This window comes from Cannabis sativa, chromosome 1 (assembly GCF_029168945.1).
Source record: "Cannabis sativa cultivar Pink pepper isolate KNU-18-1 chromosome 1, ASM2916894v1, whole genome shotgun sequence".
Lineage (NCBI taxonomy): Eukaryota > Viridiplantae > Streptophyta > Magnoliopsida > Rosales > Cannabaceae > Cannabis > Cannabis sativa.
In genome coordinates, this window is record NC_083601.1 from 43,046,007 (window position 1) to 43,065,424 (window position 19,418).

At 33.1% G+C, this 19,418-nt stretch overlaps 1 protein-coding gene across 1 annotated transcript; it reads right to left on the reverse strand.

The window, feature by feature from the left end:
• Positions 1-6,881: 6,881 nt before the first annotated feature.
• Positions 6,882-10,019, reverse strand: LOC115707174 (subtilisin-like protease SBT1.5). The gene has a single exon (XM_030635049.2). The coding sequence runs from the start codon at positions 9,531-9,533 to the stop codon at positions 7,179-7,181; it is 2,355 nt and encodes a 784-aa protein (XP_030490909.2). The 5' UTR covers positions 9,534-10,019; the 3' UTR covers positions 6,882-7,178.
• Positions 10,020-19,418: the final 9,399 nt, after the last annotated feature.

The window sequence follows — 19,418 nt, forward strand, 5'->3', positions numbered from 1 at the left end:
AATGATCCCTTCTCCTTCTAGATATATATACATTATTGTTAATGCACGTGGAATATTGTAACTACAACACCTTGCGAAAAAAAAAAACTATTACTCTCTAATTCGATCTATTTGACATTTTCTTTGAGATTTTTACACCTGATGCCACATTTCATTATTTTTTTACTTTTTTGTCATTACACGGTTTATTAAACTTTTATACCTTTTACATTTTTCAATTTTAGTTTTCAAAAAGTTTCATAATTACAAAACTACCTTTACCATGTATATGTCATCTTCTCTTCACACGTTCACGCACGCCACCTCATAACTCTATTTTTCCTTCTTTTTTTTGAATTTTTTTTTTCCTCTGCTTCTTTTCGTCTTCAACAGTTGCTTCCCACGATCACCATTTTCAAGCCCTAACCCATTTCTTCTTCCCACGATCACCTTCTCCAAGCCCTCACCCACGTTTTCCTCAACCTACATTGTCATCCTCCCCTATTTTTTTTTCTATATAGGCAACCACTAGAAGTGGTTCGAAATCCCCATCTCCGGCCAAGAAACACCCTAAAAAATCTAAGAAACCTCCAATTGTTTCTTCCAAAGTCGAAGCTAAGATGGGGTTAAAAAAAATTGCTAAGAAATTAGTGGGTGATGTTCCAGAGACATCGGACACTAAGAAAAGAGCCCTTCCAGTTAAGGTCGACGCTCCTAAGCCTAAGAGAGCTAAAATTTCCAAGTCTGCACGCGATGTAAGTTTCTTTATGTTGTTTTTCAATTTTTCTTTAGTTTTTTTCTGGTTGTTCTTTATGTATTTCTGTCATGTATTGTGGTTGATGTTGTTTTCTTGTTTTTATTCAGTTGTTGTTTGGTTGTTTTTAAATTACACAGTTCAATTCGTATTGTGTTACAGTTATTTACTGCAATTTTCCCATTGGTTGTTTATATGTTTATTGTGAGTTTTTTTTTCGGTTGTTTACCACAATATTAGTATTGAGAAGCATTTTAGTCATTTCATTTTCAACAAGATGTTACAGTGTTGTTAATACTTTAGTTATTTATATGTTTATTGTGAGTTTTTTTTCGGTTGTTTATCACAATATTATTATCGAGAAACATTTTAGAAATTTCATTTTTAACTAGCTTTTACAGTGTTGTTAATACTTTTAGTTGTTAATCTGTTTATTGTTAGTTTTGTTTTGGTTGTTTATCATTATAAAATTTTTACTTTTTACAAACAACTACAGTGTTTTGGTTGATTTTCAGATCTCCTTCTATTCGGTTCTTCACCTCTGATCGCGATTTCTTTTTTCAATGATTGTTGTTTTTGAGTTTTTTTTGTACATCAATGGAGGTTGGCTGTTTTTTTTTTCTTTCCGTTTTTGTATTTGGATTTTCGGGATTCAACTTGTCTTCCTATAAGATCTACATTTTTTTAGATTTTGATTTTGCTGGTTTTGGAAAAAAAATGGTTGAGAATGGGTTGTTGGGGTTGGATGGCTGGGTCACGAAGAAGGATCGGCTGCTGGGTTGAGAATGGAGGTTTTCGTTTTCTCTGCCGGTATTTTTGTAATTACCAACTTTTTAGTGTTCACTTTTGTTTATTTCCTTATTTGGGGTCATAATTGTAAATTTCATCTATTTTTGGTTTATTATAGAAAAAATCTCATTTTCTTTTAGTACTTCTAATGTAAATATTTGTTTTGGAAAACCGTCGTATATAGTATAAGACACGATTTAAAATTATTGTTTATACTCTGTTATAGGCAACGGTTTTAAACCGTCAAAAAATCTATATTTGCGACGATTTTTAATTGTCGTTTATTTTACTAATTTTGTGACAATCGTAGAGACAACAGTGATAAAAATTGATATAAATACTTTAAACGACTGCTTAAAATTGTTAGGAGAAACTATTTTTGTAGTAATATGTATTTGACTACTAGGATCACATATGGAGGTTTCTTGATCCCTATTGAATATTCCCTAAAATGAAGTGATCCACCGAGTTCATCAGAAGAAAAGAAGCACAACATGGGCTTGGTGTCCAAAATATTTCAATCAACCTTATCCCACTTCACCAATACATATTTGCTGCCATTATAGTAATATTTAGCCAATTAACACTTACATGTTTGGTAGGAGGAGAAGCATGAGACAGTGGCGGACTCAAAAAAATTTTGTCAGTGGGAGCAAAAGGTTTAAGAAAAATATATAATACATTCTTTTAAAATGATATTAGGTATACTTGGTATGTGTTTCGGCATTTAAAAAGATTTTTTATTTTATTTTTTTCATAGTCGTGTAGACTATATATATATATAAAATCACTTATAAGTTTTCAAAAAATTGTGAATTATTTTCAGTAGCAAAAAATAAGGTTCAACCAATTTTTTACTACGCATATAAGAAAAATAGTCATGTGTACAACAATATATATATATTTTTTATTTTGGGCATTGTAAAATACTCAACTTTTTTTTAAATTTTACAAATAATGTTAAATAACTATTATATACACATTCACGAAAAAAATAGATTTAAAAAACTTCTTTTGAATATCGAAATAGATAAATATTCTATCAAAATGTGCACTTAAAGAGGTTTACGATAGATTTACCCAAAATTTAAAATTTATCATATAACTTATTTTAATGCATGCATGAAACCATGGTCAATGTTCAAATTTTTTACACTTCAATTTTTTTTTAGAAAAAGAATCCAAATAAATGTGAAATAATATTTATTAAAATTCTTAATATCTTAAAGATAAAAAAAAAATACTACACCAAATTTTTATATGTATAATAGAAAGTGTTGTAACGTTCCCGCTTCAAGCCTTCATTAGGTCCTTACACTCACAGAATGAATGGCTCTTATACACGAGTACGTCACTCTGGCTACTTCCTGGATTGATGACTGACCCTACAGACCAACACGAGTGTTTCCAGCGTGCTTTGTCCTCACTCGCACGCTTCCTGAGAAAACTTCCTAGGAGGTCACCCATCCTAAAATTGCCCCAAGTCAAGCACGCTTAACTGTGGAGTTCTTTCGTGATGGGCTACCGAAAAACAAGATGCACCTTGTTGATATAGGTAGTACCAATCAATCCATTTAAGCACTTTTCAACTGTGTAGTCCCATACCTACACAGTCTTAGAATCATCCCACTTGACCTTCCCCAGGCGGTGTGGAATTGCACAGCTTACCCGGTGTTTCCCCTTATGGATCACGGTGTCATAATCACCCCCACTTACGGGGTCCGACGTTCTCGTCGACCACACTTCCGGCTGGGTCAAGGCTCTGATACCATTTGTAATGTCCCCGCTTCAAGCCTCCATTAGGTCCTTACACCCACAGAATGAATGGCTCTTATACACGAGTACGTCACTTTGGCTGCTTCTTGGATTGATGACTGACCCTACAGACCAACACGAGTGTTTGCAGCGTGCTTTCTCCTCACTCGCACGCTTCCTAGGAAAATTTCCCAGGAGGTCACCCATCCTAAAATTGCCCCAGGTCAAGCACGCTTAACTGTGGAGTTCTTTTGTGATGGGCTACCGGAAAACAAGATGCACCTTGTTGATATAGGTAGTACCAATCAATCCATTTAAGCCATTTTTAACTGTGTAGTCCCATACCTACACAGTCTTAGAATCATCCCACTTGACTTTCCCCAGGCGGTGTGGGATTGCACAGCTTACCCGGTGTTTCCCCTTACGGATCACGGGACTTCTGACTGTCACAACCGTATACGACATAATATAATCTATGTCTAGTACAAATTTCTATAAATATTTGCATTATTTAAGTATTTTCATTTTAATTTTTTATGATGGTATTCATTATAGTATTTTAGTAAAATTTATGTACTTTTTATTTTTTTTAATATTTTATAGTGCAAAAAATAAAGTAAATAATTTATTACTTTTGTCCTTATTTCTTTTTACCCACGTGAAAAATGTTGTTCAAAATCTAAAATTGACAATGTAAACTATTCATATTTTTTTTTTTGAAAAGTTTCATAAAATTTAGTGTAATGACCCTGTTATAAATAATAGTTTGGATTAAAATACCCAAATTATATCAATTAAAAAATATCATGTACCACATAAAATTGAGGGGTCAATCGACCCCTTGCCCCTTCATAGGTCCCCTAAAAAAATATAATGAATGGAGATGATGACAAATCTCAAGGGATTAAAAGAGAGAAAGGAAAAGTGAAAAAATAATAAAATTATTCACACCTCTCATTAAGAATTCTTCCATCTTCAATTATTATAAATTATGAAAAATACACACCTTCAACAAATATTATTAAAATATAATTATAAGAATAACATAATAATTTCATAAATAAATAATTATCTATGCTTTCATTATTCTATCTCTCCTACCAAACAAATTAGAAGTGTTATTTTTTTTTTCTTTCTTTGTCTTATATTCTCCGTCCTTTATTAAGACTACATCATCTATATTCTCCTTCCATTTCACCAAAATAAGAGATGACTTAAATAAAATCATAATTACCTAATAAATTGAGTTTGCATGTCGGTCTCAAGCTCAATGAGGAAATGATTAGCAATTGTTTTTCTTTTATTTAAAGAAATACCCTGAATAAGAAGAAGAAAAAGAAAAGAGTAAGGTGGATAGGTGTATTTGTTTTATAATACAACTTGAGTAATTAAACAATTTCTTTTTTTAGTGGATAGAAATGTGAAGACAACTGGCACAATCTATTTGCAATATTTTATCTTCAATACACTGTTCATAAACGTTGCTTCTAATTTATTATGTATTTTTCTTGTCAATAATTAAAGCAATATAGATAGGTGTTTACTTAACTGCTATAACACGATTGTTATGATGTCCCATATATAAGGTCCACATCTTTATTTCAATACTAAAAATCGTAGTTAAGAGCTTTTAAAGTGTTAAAATCCCAAGATTAGGAGTTAGGACCACCCAATATCTATTTTCCCTTTTGGTTGAATAGTGCATCTTAGGTGATTTTAATACAACTGATTTGGATTGTGGACCCAGTATGTATGGTTTTGATGAAAATGACGCTATTACAGAAGATCATTCATACTCATATATCATATATATATATATATATATATATATATATTTATATAGGGATCGTCGAAATCTCTGGCTACTGTAGTACGCAATCTGTACAATATCACTATTGGACAAATAAGTGACCTTGGATTATAAGGTGGCCTGCTTTGATTTCATCTATCTACTATATTTGGTTTTATATTTTATCCCACATATCATTAATCATTCAAATCACTTCACTTATTTGGGCCTAATTTAATCTTTTACTACGACATGTGTGATTTCTTGAGGCCTGAGCTTGTTCGATAATATGAGAAACCAAAAGAAAGATTCTAAAAGAATGACTCATTTTGTGACAAGCCCTCTAGTCTCTAGAGAGTAGTGTTATCACAGTTTAGACAAGATGGAACTTCACGAGTCTCTTCATGCAATACTACTCTTTCTCTCTCTCTCTCTGTCCATTTGAAATTGTCAAAAGCTATTTTCAGATTACTTTATCTGATTATTTTCCCCGTATTTGGATTTTTGTATTAAATGTTGATATGAGTTTAATATCTTAGATAGAAATCCAATTGGTAAGAAGAAGACTAAATATCTACAGATAAGGACAAGTGATACTCAACTTGTTATATGTGGCCTAGTTTAGGCCCATATAGATATGCTGACGAATATACACTAATTGGTGGCACAGGAAAGAAAGGCAGAATAGAAAAGGCCTTTATTGGTCCTAATTTGGCCCAACTTCTGTGACAAACTTACTGTATATAATTCAGCTGTTGGAATACTGGAATATGTTTGTGGCTCAAAATTAGCTGGATCAAATGAAAAAGTAAAGGTTTAAATTTAAAGCCATCTATAAAGGACCTGAGCCCTGATTTTTCTCTTTTTAGGAAATGAATTAAGCAAGCAAATATGGACTATTAATATTGGTCACATGTGAGTCCAACAAAAAATAGATGCAGAGGACAAACTAGTCCTAGAGACTAGAGTGGTACTATTTTAACTTTCTGTAATTACATAGCATGAAATATCTTTTTCTAGACACACATGTTTTTGGACATGATTTATAGAAAGATTAATTTGTAATATTCGAGTTATTAACTGAGCTTCAGCGAAGTTTGTAGGTTAACATTTTAAGGTACTAAAGAAGATTCAGCTGGTAACTGAATTAAAGGCAGTTGAAAGATTTGCAAAGTTGTATTGTTTAATGAAAATATCCCATAACTCATATTGTCAAGCAATTCCATCTCCACTCTCAAGTGGCTTTTAGTATCCACCGATTGAATTGCATTGCATTCTGAAACAAAGGACATTGATAATGCTTCATTTTCAGGTGTCAGGCAGAAAAGACCAACTTTTCTCAGAATCTTATTAAAATGGCATCATTTTAGGGGCGCTTACTAAATAATAAATATTGAAATCAGAAAAGCATGCATAGTCTGGTTTTCAGAACCTATCATACCCTAAAATACTAAGGATATGATCAAATTTAGCAAAGTAGTGACAAAATGACTAATTAACCAGGAAGGCATATGGGCTACACAAATTAATAAATTCTTTATTTAGTTCTTTTGTATTAATTTGGTTGTGGGGCAGTGTGATTTCTTGGGTTACCGGATCAAGTAGTAACCCCACAGCATAACAAGAAACTAGTAACCCCACATGATTGTTGTCCTTATGACTGTCATTATCACAGTGTCTTGGTTACAAAGCAGTTAGCTTAAGTTCAGATACTTGGATTAGAAAAATATTGACCAAGGAGAAGGAGTACTTGATAAGTTCTAGATTTCTGAATATAAAATGAAAGAAACAGATTACGTTTTCATCATCAGCATCTTTTACACCAAAACACAGAACTTTTCTACAAACATATTATTTCTTCCTTAAAATCTTACATAATATCAGAAAATATTGCCTTTTCTTTCTTGACTGTGCATTACAAACAAACCCCCACTAGTTTTCTGGAGCTGAAAACTGAACCTTGTAAAAATAAAAAAGAACATCCTCTCATTATACATTATAAGGAGCAAAGAAATTAACTTATAATTCTACAACAAAGCAAGTACTAAGGAGTAGAGACTCAAAATTCCTAAAACCCCTCCAACCAAAATCCTAAAACAACACCACAAAGACTTAGAAAGGTTGTTGCATAGTCACAACTAAGGGACTTGTGACTTTGTGAATTCCATCAGACCAAACTATAGAGCCACTCTTCACATCTGAGCTTCCTGCTGAAAGCTTCACTGCCGTGGCTTCAACTCTAACAAGGAAGTTCAACTTCTGACCAACCCTCCTAAACACAAGCTTATCTGGCTGCACTGTAACCAGAGTGCCACTCGGCGGTCTGACCGTGACACGGTAGACTGAGTTAGGCTCGCCCACGTTGGTCACAGTCCGAATGAAATGAGTTGACATCTTGTGCTTCCCATATTGCTGAAACACTACAGCTAAGGAAGGGTAATTGAGGTTCCCAGCATGGCCTGCCTTCTTAGCCCCTCTACAATCCGCATTTTTCCTAGTGATTACTTGAATGTTCTTAGTGGTGTAATTGGAATTGCATAAGAAATCTATGTAATCATAAGATGTTATGTCGTAAACCAATCCAGGATCCATTGCCTTTTCCGGGTGAACGTGGCCCGACCCGAATTCTAAAACCGTTGAGCTATTCCCTGTTGATTCATCCAACATGGTCTCTCCCCTGTTGTCCACTGTATAAGCAGTAGTCATTAGAGCTGACCTTATAGCCGCTGGGCTCCAATCAGGGTGAGCAGCCTTAAGCAATGCGGCCAGGCCAGAGACATGTGGGCACGCCATTGAAGTCCCTGAAAGTATGTTGAACTCTGTTCTCCGCTTATCAGAAGTAATACCCGATGGACCAACTCGATCGGGCCAAGCCGCGAGAATGTTAACCCCAGGTGCTATCACATCTGGTTTTAGAATCTCCGGCGACTCAGGGTTGGGCCCACGAGCAGAGAATGACGCAACCACCGGCGCAGGCCTCACTCCTAGCTTAGTTCCTTTAAATATAATTGTGGCAGTGGGTGGAGATTGTGACTTTGATGATGAGGTAATGTACTTGCGAATCTCGTCACCGGCTGAAGCACCGACTGAAGTGGCAGGCAACACGTGGCAATCTGCGACTAACCCTTCCCCATCGGATACAACATTAGCAAGAATCATTCCGATTCCGCCTGATTTTTGAACTACTTCCCCTTTGGCAGCTCTGGAATTGATTCCCCTATCGCAGAGTACTATCTTTCCCTTTACCAATTTGGGGTCCAAAGAACCTTCCAAGCATAAAGAAGAAGAGTACCCATCACCACCTACGTTTCCGGCATACAATAATGGGTACATTTTACCCGGTGTAAGACCCGGCCCACCATACACACTCACACCAGGAATCGTTCTACCATTACCGAGCTTAACGTCCGCCGGAAAATCTCTGTCCATCGTACCAGCACCGACAGTGGTAACCCAGGGGGCGACATTTGTGACGGTGAGTCCACCGGGGCCGCCATTACCGGCAGAAGCTGAGACGAAGACGCCAGCGTCAGCGGCTCCGAAAGCCCCCATGGCAATGGAGTCGAGGTAGTAAGGAACGACGACACCGCCGACACTGAGGGAGATGACGTCAACACCATCTGCGACGGCGGCGTCGAATGCAGCCAGAATATCAGAGTCGTAGCAGCCGGCGTTCCAGCAGACCTTGTAGGTTGCTAGGCGAGCTTTGGGAGCCATGCCGGCGGCGACTCCACGAGCATACCCAAGGGTTGAGGCAGGGAAAACATACCTTCCGGCGGCGATTGAGGCGGTGTGTGTTCCATGGCCATCGGAGTCTCTAGGTGAGCGTAACTCTGTGGTGTCGTTCATTTTACCATTAGTGGACTCGTAACCGTCGCAGAAGTATCTCGCTCCGATGAGCTTGCGGTTACAAGAAGTCGCCGGAAAGTCCTTCCCTGCGATGCACTGGCCTTTCCACTTGGAAGGAACTGGACCCAGGTCACGGTCGTTGAAGCTCTTCCTCTCAGGCCAGATTCCTGTGTCTATAACCCCAATCACAAGGTCAGACCCAAAGTCAGACTCTTTCAGAAGTCCAGCACTGCCGGTGGTCTTCAAGCCGAGAAACTCAGGGGAGCGCGTGGTTTGCACGTACCGTACCTGTTCGGGAATAACGGCAAGGACATGGGGAAGTGATTCAAGCTTAGAAGCCTCGGAAGGTGAAAGCTTTGCAGAGAAGCCATGAAAGACGTTCTCGTAAGTGTGTATGACAGCATTGTCAAAAGTCGAGGTCTTTTCACTAGAAGAAGAGGCAAGAGTGGCCAGAGAAGACTCGTACCAGTTCTTGTGGGTTGGGAAAATAGAAGGCTTGGCCTGTCTTTGGACTTGAACTATGAAGGTTTTCCTATCAGTAGTAGTAGAAGAAGAAGCTAAGACTAGTGAGCTAATGAGACAGAGAGAACAAAGGAAAGAAAGAGAAGAAGAAGCCATTGTTGAAGAAGAAGAAGAAGAAGAAGTGTGAGAGAGCTAGATTTGCTCTGCTACTGAAGAGTGAGGCAATAACACCCTTTAAAAAGAAATGGAAAAGAAAAAAAGAAAGAGGAAATTTATGAAAATCAGTAATGGAGGTATAGAAGTAGAGAACTGTAGAGAAGAAGAAGAGGAGGGAAAGGATTTTAATGTATGTATTACATTTCGGAGACTGTAACGTGGGGAAGGCTAGAAGTTATTTATGAGTGGTATAATGGGGGTTGGTTATTAGCACTAGCAGAAAGAGGGTTTTTATATGACCACAGGATTAGATTTCAAAAAAAAAAACAGTAAAGAAAAAACAGAATCATTCTTTCGTTTGCACTTTTGCCAAAATTTTCAAAAACTTTGAAATGGGCAGAGTTGTGAGTTGTGACTCTGAGTTTTGTTTGTAATGTCATTCTTATATAAGTCTTATATATATTAATTATTATTTTTCTTCTCTATATCTTATGCCCTGGTGTTTTTCTTTTTATTATTAGTAGGATAGGATGGAATGTTTGTGCTTTCACTTTCTTTTAATTTTCTCAAAAGCTGAATCCATTTTCTTTTCTAATTAAATTAATATTAATAATCATCCCTTGATTTCAAACTTGTTAAGTATTATTAATATAGTATTGTATTTATTTGTGGGTTTAGCGTAAAATTACTATACCCTACTAAATGGAAAGTCATGTCTTATTAGTAGGAATAGGATAAAGAAAATTAACACCCATACGTTGCTTTTGGTTTGGCCGAAAGAGTGAGATGTGAGAAGACCAATTGGGCAATCCCTTTTCAAAAGAAGAAAAGAACAATTGGGTAAGCAATTCTAAATAATAACATAACACACTATTTTTTTTAATAAAATTACTTTTTTACGTTTATTTTTTTTTTTTCACATTTTTACGGATTTTCATAAAATATAAAAAGAAAACTATACAAAAGTAACATAAAAATAACATCTAAATAATATCAAAACAATAACAAACAATAACATATAGATAACAAAAAATCAACAATAAATTAAAAAGAGTGTAACATAAAAAAATCGTTTTTTCTGTAAATAAAATTAAAAAAAAATCGTAAAAATATTTAAAATTTCACGAAATCATATTTTTATAATTTTTTTTTATTATTTTTGTGTATTTATGAAATAATCTCATAATAATATCATAAGAATTATTATATAATATGAAGATACACAACACAACACCGATGTGAGCTTGTAATTATTTAACGGTTTTTCATATTGTTATTTAAAATTAAAAAGTGCGAATCCCTATTGAAAGACACTAATAAAAATATGATACCCCTTGTGCTTTTGACACTTCAACTTCAGTATATATAGGTTGTTTATAAGTGTTGTTATTGAAAAATAATTATAATCAAGTCCTATAATATGAAATGTGCATTTTAATAAAAAACAACAACAACAAATAACTACTACTTACGTGTATATGTAAGATATTGAAAATAATTTGGTTTTGCTCTCTCGTTCTCTCTCTTTAGTTTTTATTATTAATTAATAGTGGCAGGTAGCAACTTCCCTTCCTTGCAGGTAATAGTGCACTTGCCCAAATGCAACATATATGGAAATCAACTAATGCATATATAGCATTATCATGTAAACATAGCAACAGTACTGATAGCACTACATACTTCCAAATGAATATATATTTAATTAATATTTCAAATATTCGAGTGAAAATCAAAGTAGTATATGCTAAAAGTAGAATTGTTTTGGAATCAAACCTCTCTACCTTACCCCAGCTCACTTTTGAATTTCATATTATATCCTATAATATATATGATAGAAAAACTCTTTTTTTTTTTTTGTTGAGAAAAACAGCACCTCCTAAAGAGCAAATAACTCTAAAAGAGGAGACCATATATTGATCAACATGGCTCTGCTAAAACAATGTTCTGAATAAATCTGAATTGACTGCAGGCCACCACACTTGCTAGAAGCAAAGCCAACTTAGAGAAACTCTTTGTTGCTGCTTCACTAATTTGTTAAGATTTTATATAAATGGTATCATGACAGATATATCAGTTTTTGATATATTTTAAATAATTTACAATATTAAAATTAAGGGTAAAAGAAATTAATTATATACATACAAGATTTAGGAGCAAATTAATAAAAAACAACCACCCTAATTATTTAAAATCTAATTTTGTGAAATAATTTTGATCACAACACGATAGATTTCGTGAGTTGGACACAATAAAAATTTATGCAGATTGTGTTTCTGTCTACATTTTATTAATTTTTATCAATCTTCTAAAATAAATTTAAGAACTCGATCATGTAATCAACATGAATGGCATGATAACAAAAGGGAAATTTGAAATTGCATGCTTATAATATATTAAAATTTGTTTCCTAAATTCATAATTAATAAAATTGGTCAAATATGACCACATTATTATTTTCCCACAAATACCCCTTCCATCTAAAATCAAAAGACTTAGTTCTCTCTCTCCCTCTCGCACGGTACACCCACACACCACATCGGTTTCACCTCCGACGACGACGGACGGCCACCCACCGCCATCGATAGCACCGCACGATGACGGACGACCACCCACCGCCACCACCACCGTTATCGGACCACTCCGATCGAGACCCGGACTGTATCGCACAAAACCATTTTTTCTGGGTTTTTTCTGGTTTATCTCTCTCTCTCTGAAAACGCAAAAAAAAAAAAAAATTGCTCCAGGTCCGATGGTCGGACCATGGGTCCGATTGGTCGGACCCCATCGGACCCATGGTCGAGACCATCGAACTGGAGCAATTTTTTCTCTACGAAAACGCAAAAAAAAAAAAAAAAAAAAAAAATTGTCCCAGTCCGATGGTCGGACCATGGGTCCGATTGGTCGGACCCCATCGGACCCATGGTCCGACCATCGGACTCGGGACAATTTTTTTTTTTTTTTTTTTTTTTTGCGTTTTCAGAGAGAAAAATTGCTCCAGGTCCGATGGTCGGACCATGGGTCCGATGGGGTCCGACCATCGGACCTAGAGCAATTTTTTTTTTTTTTTGCGTTTTCAGAGAGAGAGAGATAAACCAGAAAAAACCCAGAAAAAATGGTTTTGTGCGATACAGTCCGGGTCTCGATCGGAGTGGTCCGATAACGGTGGTGGTGGTGGTGGGTGGTCGTCCGTCATCGTGCGGTGCTATCGATGGCGGTGGGTGGTCGTCCGTCGTCGTCGGAGATGAAACCGATGTGGTGTGTGGGTGTACCGTGCGAGAGGGAGAGAGAGAACTAAGTCTTTTGATTTTAGTTTTTTAAATGGGAGGGGTATTTGTGGGAAAATAATAATGTGGTCATATTTGACCAATTTTATTAATTATGAATTTAGGAAACAAATTTTAATATATTATAAGCATGCAATTTCAAATTTCCCTAACAAAAACAGTAATTTAGTTTATAATACACCAACATAACCCAAAATTTTGCAGGTTAGATCGATATGACATGAAACTTATGCAAGACGTATTTGTGCATGTCAGTGTTTAATAATTTTTTTGTATCACGAATCGTATTGATATTAGTAGGTAAGTAAATCTTGAAGTCTCAACACGAGAGGTATAAACACCAACTGACACCCCTAATATAAGTTATAACTAGAACATATTTGAATTTTGCCAAAACATATTGCTACTCATACGTACCCCAAAGAAACTATATCTATGTTTATACGCTTGTTTACTAAATCGCTATATATAAATATAGTTCTATTCTTACTTTCCTTTTGTAAAAACAATTTTCTTTTTCATTCATCACTTCTATTTATCTATATATTTGGTCCGTGACACCAAAATGGACGGTGGAATAAAAATATATATTATTTTTGTTGGATTTTGGGATTATATTTTTTTTATATAAAAAATAAAATTTCTTATTAATAAAATATATAAAGATCATATTTCGATGTCTTTTGGGTTTTGTGTCGGGGAGTTGTCATTATTTAGGCTGAATTTCTTACTTATACTTTGCCAATGTATTTCACAGGCTTTATATAGACTAGCTGACTCATCTCTCTATTACATTATTATACATTCACATATGTACAAGTTTTATATGTTATTTGTGGTTAAGATAAAGAAACCATATAAAAAACAGTGAAAAATAACATAAGGATTTTTCTTGTGCAGTGGGGGAGCTTGAGAAGTAAAAAAAATCAAATAAATGTAGCCAATAAAAAGATCTCACCAAATACTATACCTGTAATATATTTGAGCGGGAATAGTTTGAGATTAGCAAGAGAGTAATTTTTTTTTTATTATTTTTAATAAAATCACACAATATAGCTTTTTTTTTTCTAATTACCAAAAATGAATCTTTGGTTATGATTTAGTAACTATTAAGTGTATTATAAATACTACAAATTATTCACACATGAGCTATGTGGAACAACACACAATTTATTTTTATATATAAAATTACCACATTTAATCATTCTTGGTTTATTTATTAAAATCAAATTAATAATTACTAAGAACAAATTATTGAATGTTATTGGGAAAATATTTGATTTTGATCAAATTATTATTGTGAAAATATTAATCAACCAATTCCAACAAAATAAAAAATTATTTATGTTTTTTTTTTTCTAAATATTATAGATATGTAGCACTGCATGCTTCTGCAATCATTTAAATAATAAAAACTACTTAAATTTTAGCATATATATATGCCGCTCACTAGGAAACTGCAAAATGCATCTAAATTAATATTATGGCAACTAATTATATTCTTAAAAATTTAATAAAGCAGAAAAATTGTCTAACTTGGACTTTTTTTGCAACCGTCTAAATTTGTCATTCTTCATCATTCTAGCACTGAAGTGACATTCGTTATATTCTATTATAATGGTATATATATATCGAATCTATATATTATTATTAAATATAAGAGTAGCAAAATAAATATTAAATATATAGAGATAGACAAAGGAACAACATATACATATATTATTAGTTTGCTTTCTCCTAGTACGTGCTGAGTGGGAAAATTATTATGCTTTTGTTTTGTTGGTGAGGGGAGAGGGTGACGATTGGGAGTGGGGCATATCAATTGCTTCACCGATTTATATACTACTGATGTTAATCTTATATGCATGATGTCAGAACATATGATTAATTATAGATCATATTTCAAAGTAATTTGATCATTTGTGCCGATTAATAATTATTAAGTATCAATATTATTGTCACTACTCTTGTAATGTGCATAATAATATAATGCTAATTATTAAGTAGAATTCAAGCAAAAGAATCTTAAATTTATGTACTAAAACACCAGAATATATTGTATTGTAGCATATTATATACTAGTAGCATAGAATCCCAACCTTTGTTTAAATAGTCGTATTGTACAAATTAAATAAGCTTGTGACTTTTATATCTAGTTATATATTCACAAAATTAAGTTTAAATTTAAGATAATAGAACCCAACATGCAAATGTACTACTTGATATTTGCGCATGGCTATAATATATATATGACAGTTGTTTTCTTTCATTTTTATCATCATTATTATTTGGAAGGGAAAAAATAAATGTTGGCAGTGGGCCATATTTATTCCCTAGAACCAAACACTAGTACTGATGATATATATTATACATTTTATAAATGTAACGCCTCATCATGAATTTCATTTGATTTTACTGGGCTACGAAATCGACCATGTAATTAAAGAATTGGTCTTATTAATTAGATATATATGTACAGTTTCATACAACACTTTCAAATATCAAACCAAAAAGACAATGGAAAGTTTGAAGGTGCGGGGACCCAAAATTATAAGTATAAGGACATTAACTGAGATTGTCCTTTTCCAGCCTAAATTGAATTACAAATTAAGTGGACCATTATTTCCAGCCTTGTTTGCCAATAGGAAGAATACAAAGGTAAATAAGGTTGAAAGAATAGTAAAATGCATAATTAGAGATTTGGTCTTATATATATGTGTGTGCTGTATATAGTGTGTGATTGTATACCAGGTTCTTAAAAGCCAAAATTTGTTGCAGGATGTGTAATGTATTATCAAAAAAACATATTGCAGATATAGTTGAGGCAGGTGAGAAAAAGAAAAGAGAGCAAAAATAAAAATAACGCGTGGGCCAATTAAGGTTCAAGAGGGCCCACTAATATTAGAGAGCAAAATAAAGAAAAGGTTGGAGAATGGGATACAGATTGGAATTGGAATATGAAGAAGACTTGCTTAATGTGGTGTGGGGTCAATACAGTTCACATGCAATTATTAAAAGCATTGAATATATTACTTAATAGTAGTAGTAGTAGTGGTAATTGCCTAATTGGTAAAAAAAGGGATGGAAGAAGACAATATGCATGGGCCTCTTTGCTAGGTTAGGTTTTAAATCAAAGCTAACCCTTTCATTATTAGTAGTATTGGAAACCTTTTGCTTTTCCCCCCATTTCATGTTGTGATATTGTATGCTTATAAATATATAAATATGTATATTTCTCTTTTGAAGAAGAAAAAAAGATATGGGCTAATGCTGCTTAAACACGTACGTTTGATAAAAGCGAAAGAAAAAAAAGTAAAGTAAGGGTTGAATTTGAAATTTAAAGAAGTTTCTTCCATCATCTCGTGTCTTATTTATTAATGGTACTTATCCATTCCCTTTAGAATGCATAATTATTTTATTGCCATGATCTTACTTACTAACTTTTTCTAAACCCTACATTATTATTATTATTATTATTAATTTCATATAAATATATTTTAATTTTGAAGTGAGATTGCAAAAACTGGCCATGCATGCCCAGGAGGGAAAAGGAGATCGTTCTACAGCATGGTTGTTGAAATTGGTCGTTTACTTTCTTGGTCTGGTCATGACTTATTGACATTAATTTTTGTTGGTGGATCATTCGATTTGATGGTGCCACGCGGTAATTAATAATTATAAGAGATCTATATATTATATATTAATACACATATCCACTACTTCTTATATATATTAATTTATTATTATTATTTTGTTATTTCGATCCTTGAAAATCGGACAACTCTTCTCTTTTTTTTTATATGTACTGTGTGTTTAATTATTTTCACCTAAAAACCCTTAATAATTATATATGGATTGAGATATGTAATGCACATGACATTTGCTTAATTTTAAATATAGCAACACCCTTATTAAAACTACTTCAAAACTTTCAATGCCTCATATCAACAACTCCTATAAATTAGTGGGTTAGTAGATGAAGAAATTAGTATAGATTGTTCAAAAAAAAAAAAAATTGTACAGCATTTTAATGGTATATATGTACTAAATAAATTAAGTGATTGTAACATGAGCTCATGCGCCATGATGCTTTTAATTCCCCTTTAAAATTCTTGCATAAGAAAGAACATGAATATTTATTTTTAGTAGCACTTGGATGTTGTAGAGCTAGTGTGGACCTCATACAGTGGCAACCTATTAAAAGCAGTGCATTATGTGTCAAGAATAATTGGTTAATTAATTAGGTCATCATCACTTGTTTCTTCTTTCCGTGGCCTACGATCCTATACGATAGTTCGATTGAGAAGGAACATGCAGTACACGACTTTATAAGGTAGCTAGGTGCGATCCCAAGGCATCTGCACAGTAGTGTGAGTGTGTGACCCAAAATCAGAAGCTCTCATTGAATATGCATATTCCATAATATTATTCTCTCATTTTGGTCAATATTATCACATTAGGCTACCATGTGTCCATAAATATGTCATGTACCTACACCTCTCGATAACTATTGTCTACTATGATCTCTGCTCGTTTTTATGAGTTCACCTACCTCCCTCACCACGAAATTTATTAATTGTCTATATGACTTAATTAGTTTGAATAAACTTTTCTTACTTAATCTTTATCAGTACGTACTAAATAAATAAACCAGATTTTTTTTAAAATAATCCTAGGTTATTATTAATTAATTACAAGGTTATAATTCAATCATAATATTATGAATTTAGACACCTACTTCCCACTGAGTTGACAAATCTTGACGACAACAAAACTGTCGGTAGTACTCATAACTGAATGTATATATAATTATTTTAATATATATATTTGGAATTAATAAATTTTGTTCACTGTGATCCTTTATAACAATGTGTTCTAATATTAAGATTATTATATATATCTCAGCTGTGAACTTGAAATTTTAAAATAACATGATCATCCTCTTGAATCATCACGATTCATATATATGGACAATAGTACTCTATGGATCGACATGGATCATATAATATGTGGTCAAAGGTAATAATAAACTGAAAAGATAGCACGCATGGCTGACCCACACGTTGTCGCCCAATACTAGATATAATTCATTTTCCTACCCCACAGACAAAGATAGACACTGTCACAAATATTTTATAAGAAAATGAGTTTTTTTTTTTCTAAATTCCTTCGACTATTATTTCATTTTGACGCTAAAACTCTAAATTACTAAACTATTTGCAAATTTAAGGTGTCATTCATTTTTTAAAGTTAATTTTCAATATAAACTACTTTTGTTTATGTGTCAAATTTATATTGGTATACCTAATATTATTATATTAATAATATAAAAATTATTTCAAAATTTATAATATATTTTTTATAATTTTATTTAATTTTAAAATGAAATTTAAAAATATTTTTTAAATAATAATATTAGGTGTACCAATATAAATATATGCCATGCGTACAAGAGTGTACACATAAGCAGCCCACAGTGACAGTTAACTGAATAACACCTTAAATTTGTTACTAGTTTAATAATTTGGAGGTTTTACCGTCAAAATTTGAGCTTAGAAGATCAAATGCAAGTGAAACGATAGTTGAGATGGTTTTGCTCCAAAAAACTCTAAGAAAAACTTCAAATTAACTTGCGATTACTCATCTTATTTGCAATTGTAATTAAGCTTTCAATGTTGGAAAAATTCTACCCCCAAAGGAAATGTATTGATGCACATCTATAATTCTAATATGATTCACACAGTTTGTTATACGTATGATTTTTTTACTTTATATGCGTATGAATTAGTGTCTACTTTTGGATGATATTTTTGGTTTTTGTAATAGGCTCAAAGTTATTAGTTTTGTTAATTGTAAGAGATCTTGTAATGATGTTACTCATACTTTGGTCAAACTTACGTTAACGGCAAAAAGTAGAATGATTTGGTGACCAGAGAATCCTAATTGTATCCAGGATATGTTAATAGCATATACTATTTTTGAATAAATTCTCACTCTCACTATTTTCGAGTACTTGTTGCTCGTGATGTTTAGGGGTTGAGACGCTTTAAAAAAAAAAAAAGAATATAGAGACCAAAAGAAAAACATCTAGATTTTTTCTAAGCCTGCTTGAATATATAGGGAGGAATACATTAATTTTCTCAAGGGAAACTTACAAAAATATTGAAATTTTAGTTAACTTTTACAAAAATACTGTCACACGGAATTCTTTTCAAAAATACTATCCATAAAAAAAAAGCTACCTTTGTAAAAGAAAAAATTCAAAATCCAACCTAAAATTGATAACTCCACAAATTTCCATTCTTTTTTTTTTTTTTTTGTGGTTGAACAAATTAATTTAATTAATAATAAGAAAAAATTTAAACCTAAATTCAAATGATAACTGCTATCTGTGACTGTGATAAAGCTCCACTAAATTTAGCCCCAAATTCTAATATGATTATGAAAACAACATTTTTCTGAACTACATACCTTATTTCTCTTTTCCTTCATCTATTCGATGAGATGAGAACACAATATTGCCTTGAAGTCCAGTTTTGGGCTTTTCCAAAAAAAAAAAAAAAGTCAGTTTTGCGTCCGCATCCATAGCAGAATTAATATC

Bases quoted from the DNA above. Each gene is read 5' to 3' on its own strand.
- LOC115707174 (XM_030635049.2), bottom strand. From the start codon at position 9,533: ATGGCTTCTTCTTCTCTTTCTTTCCTTTGTTCTCTCTGTCTCATTAGC.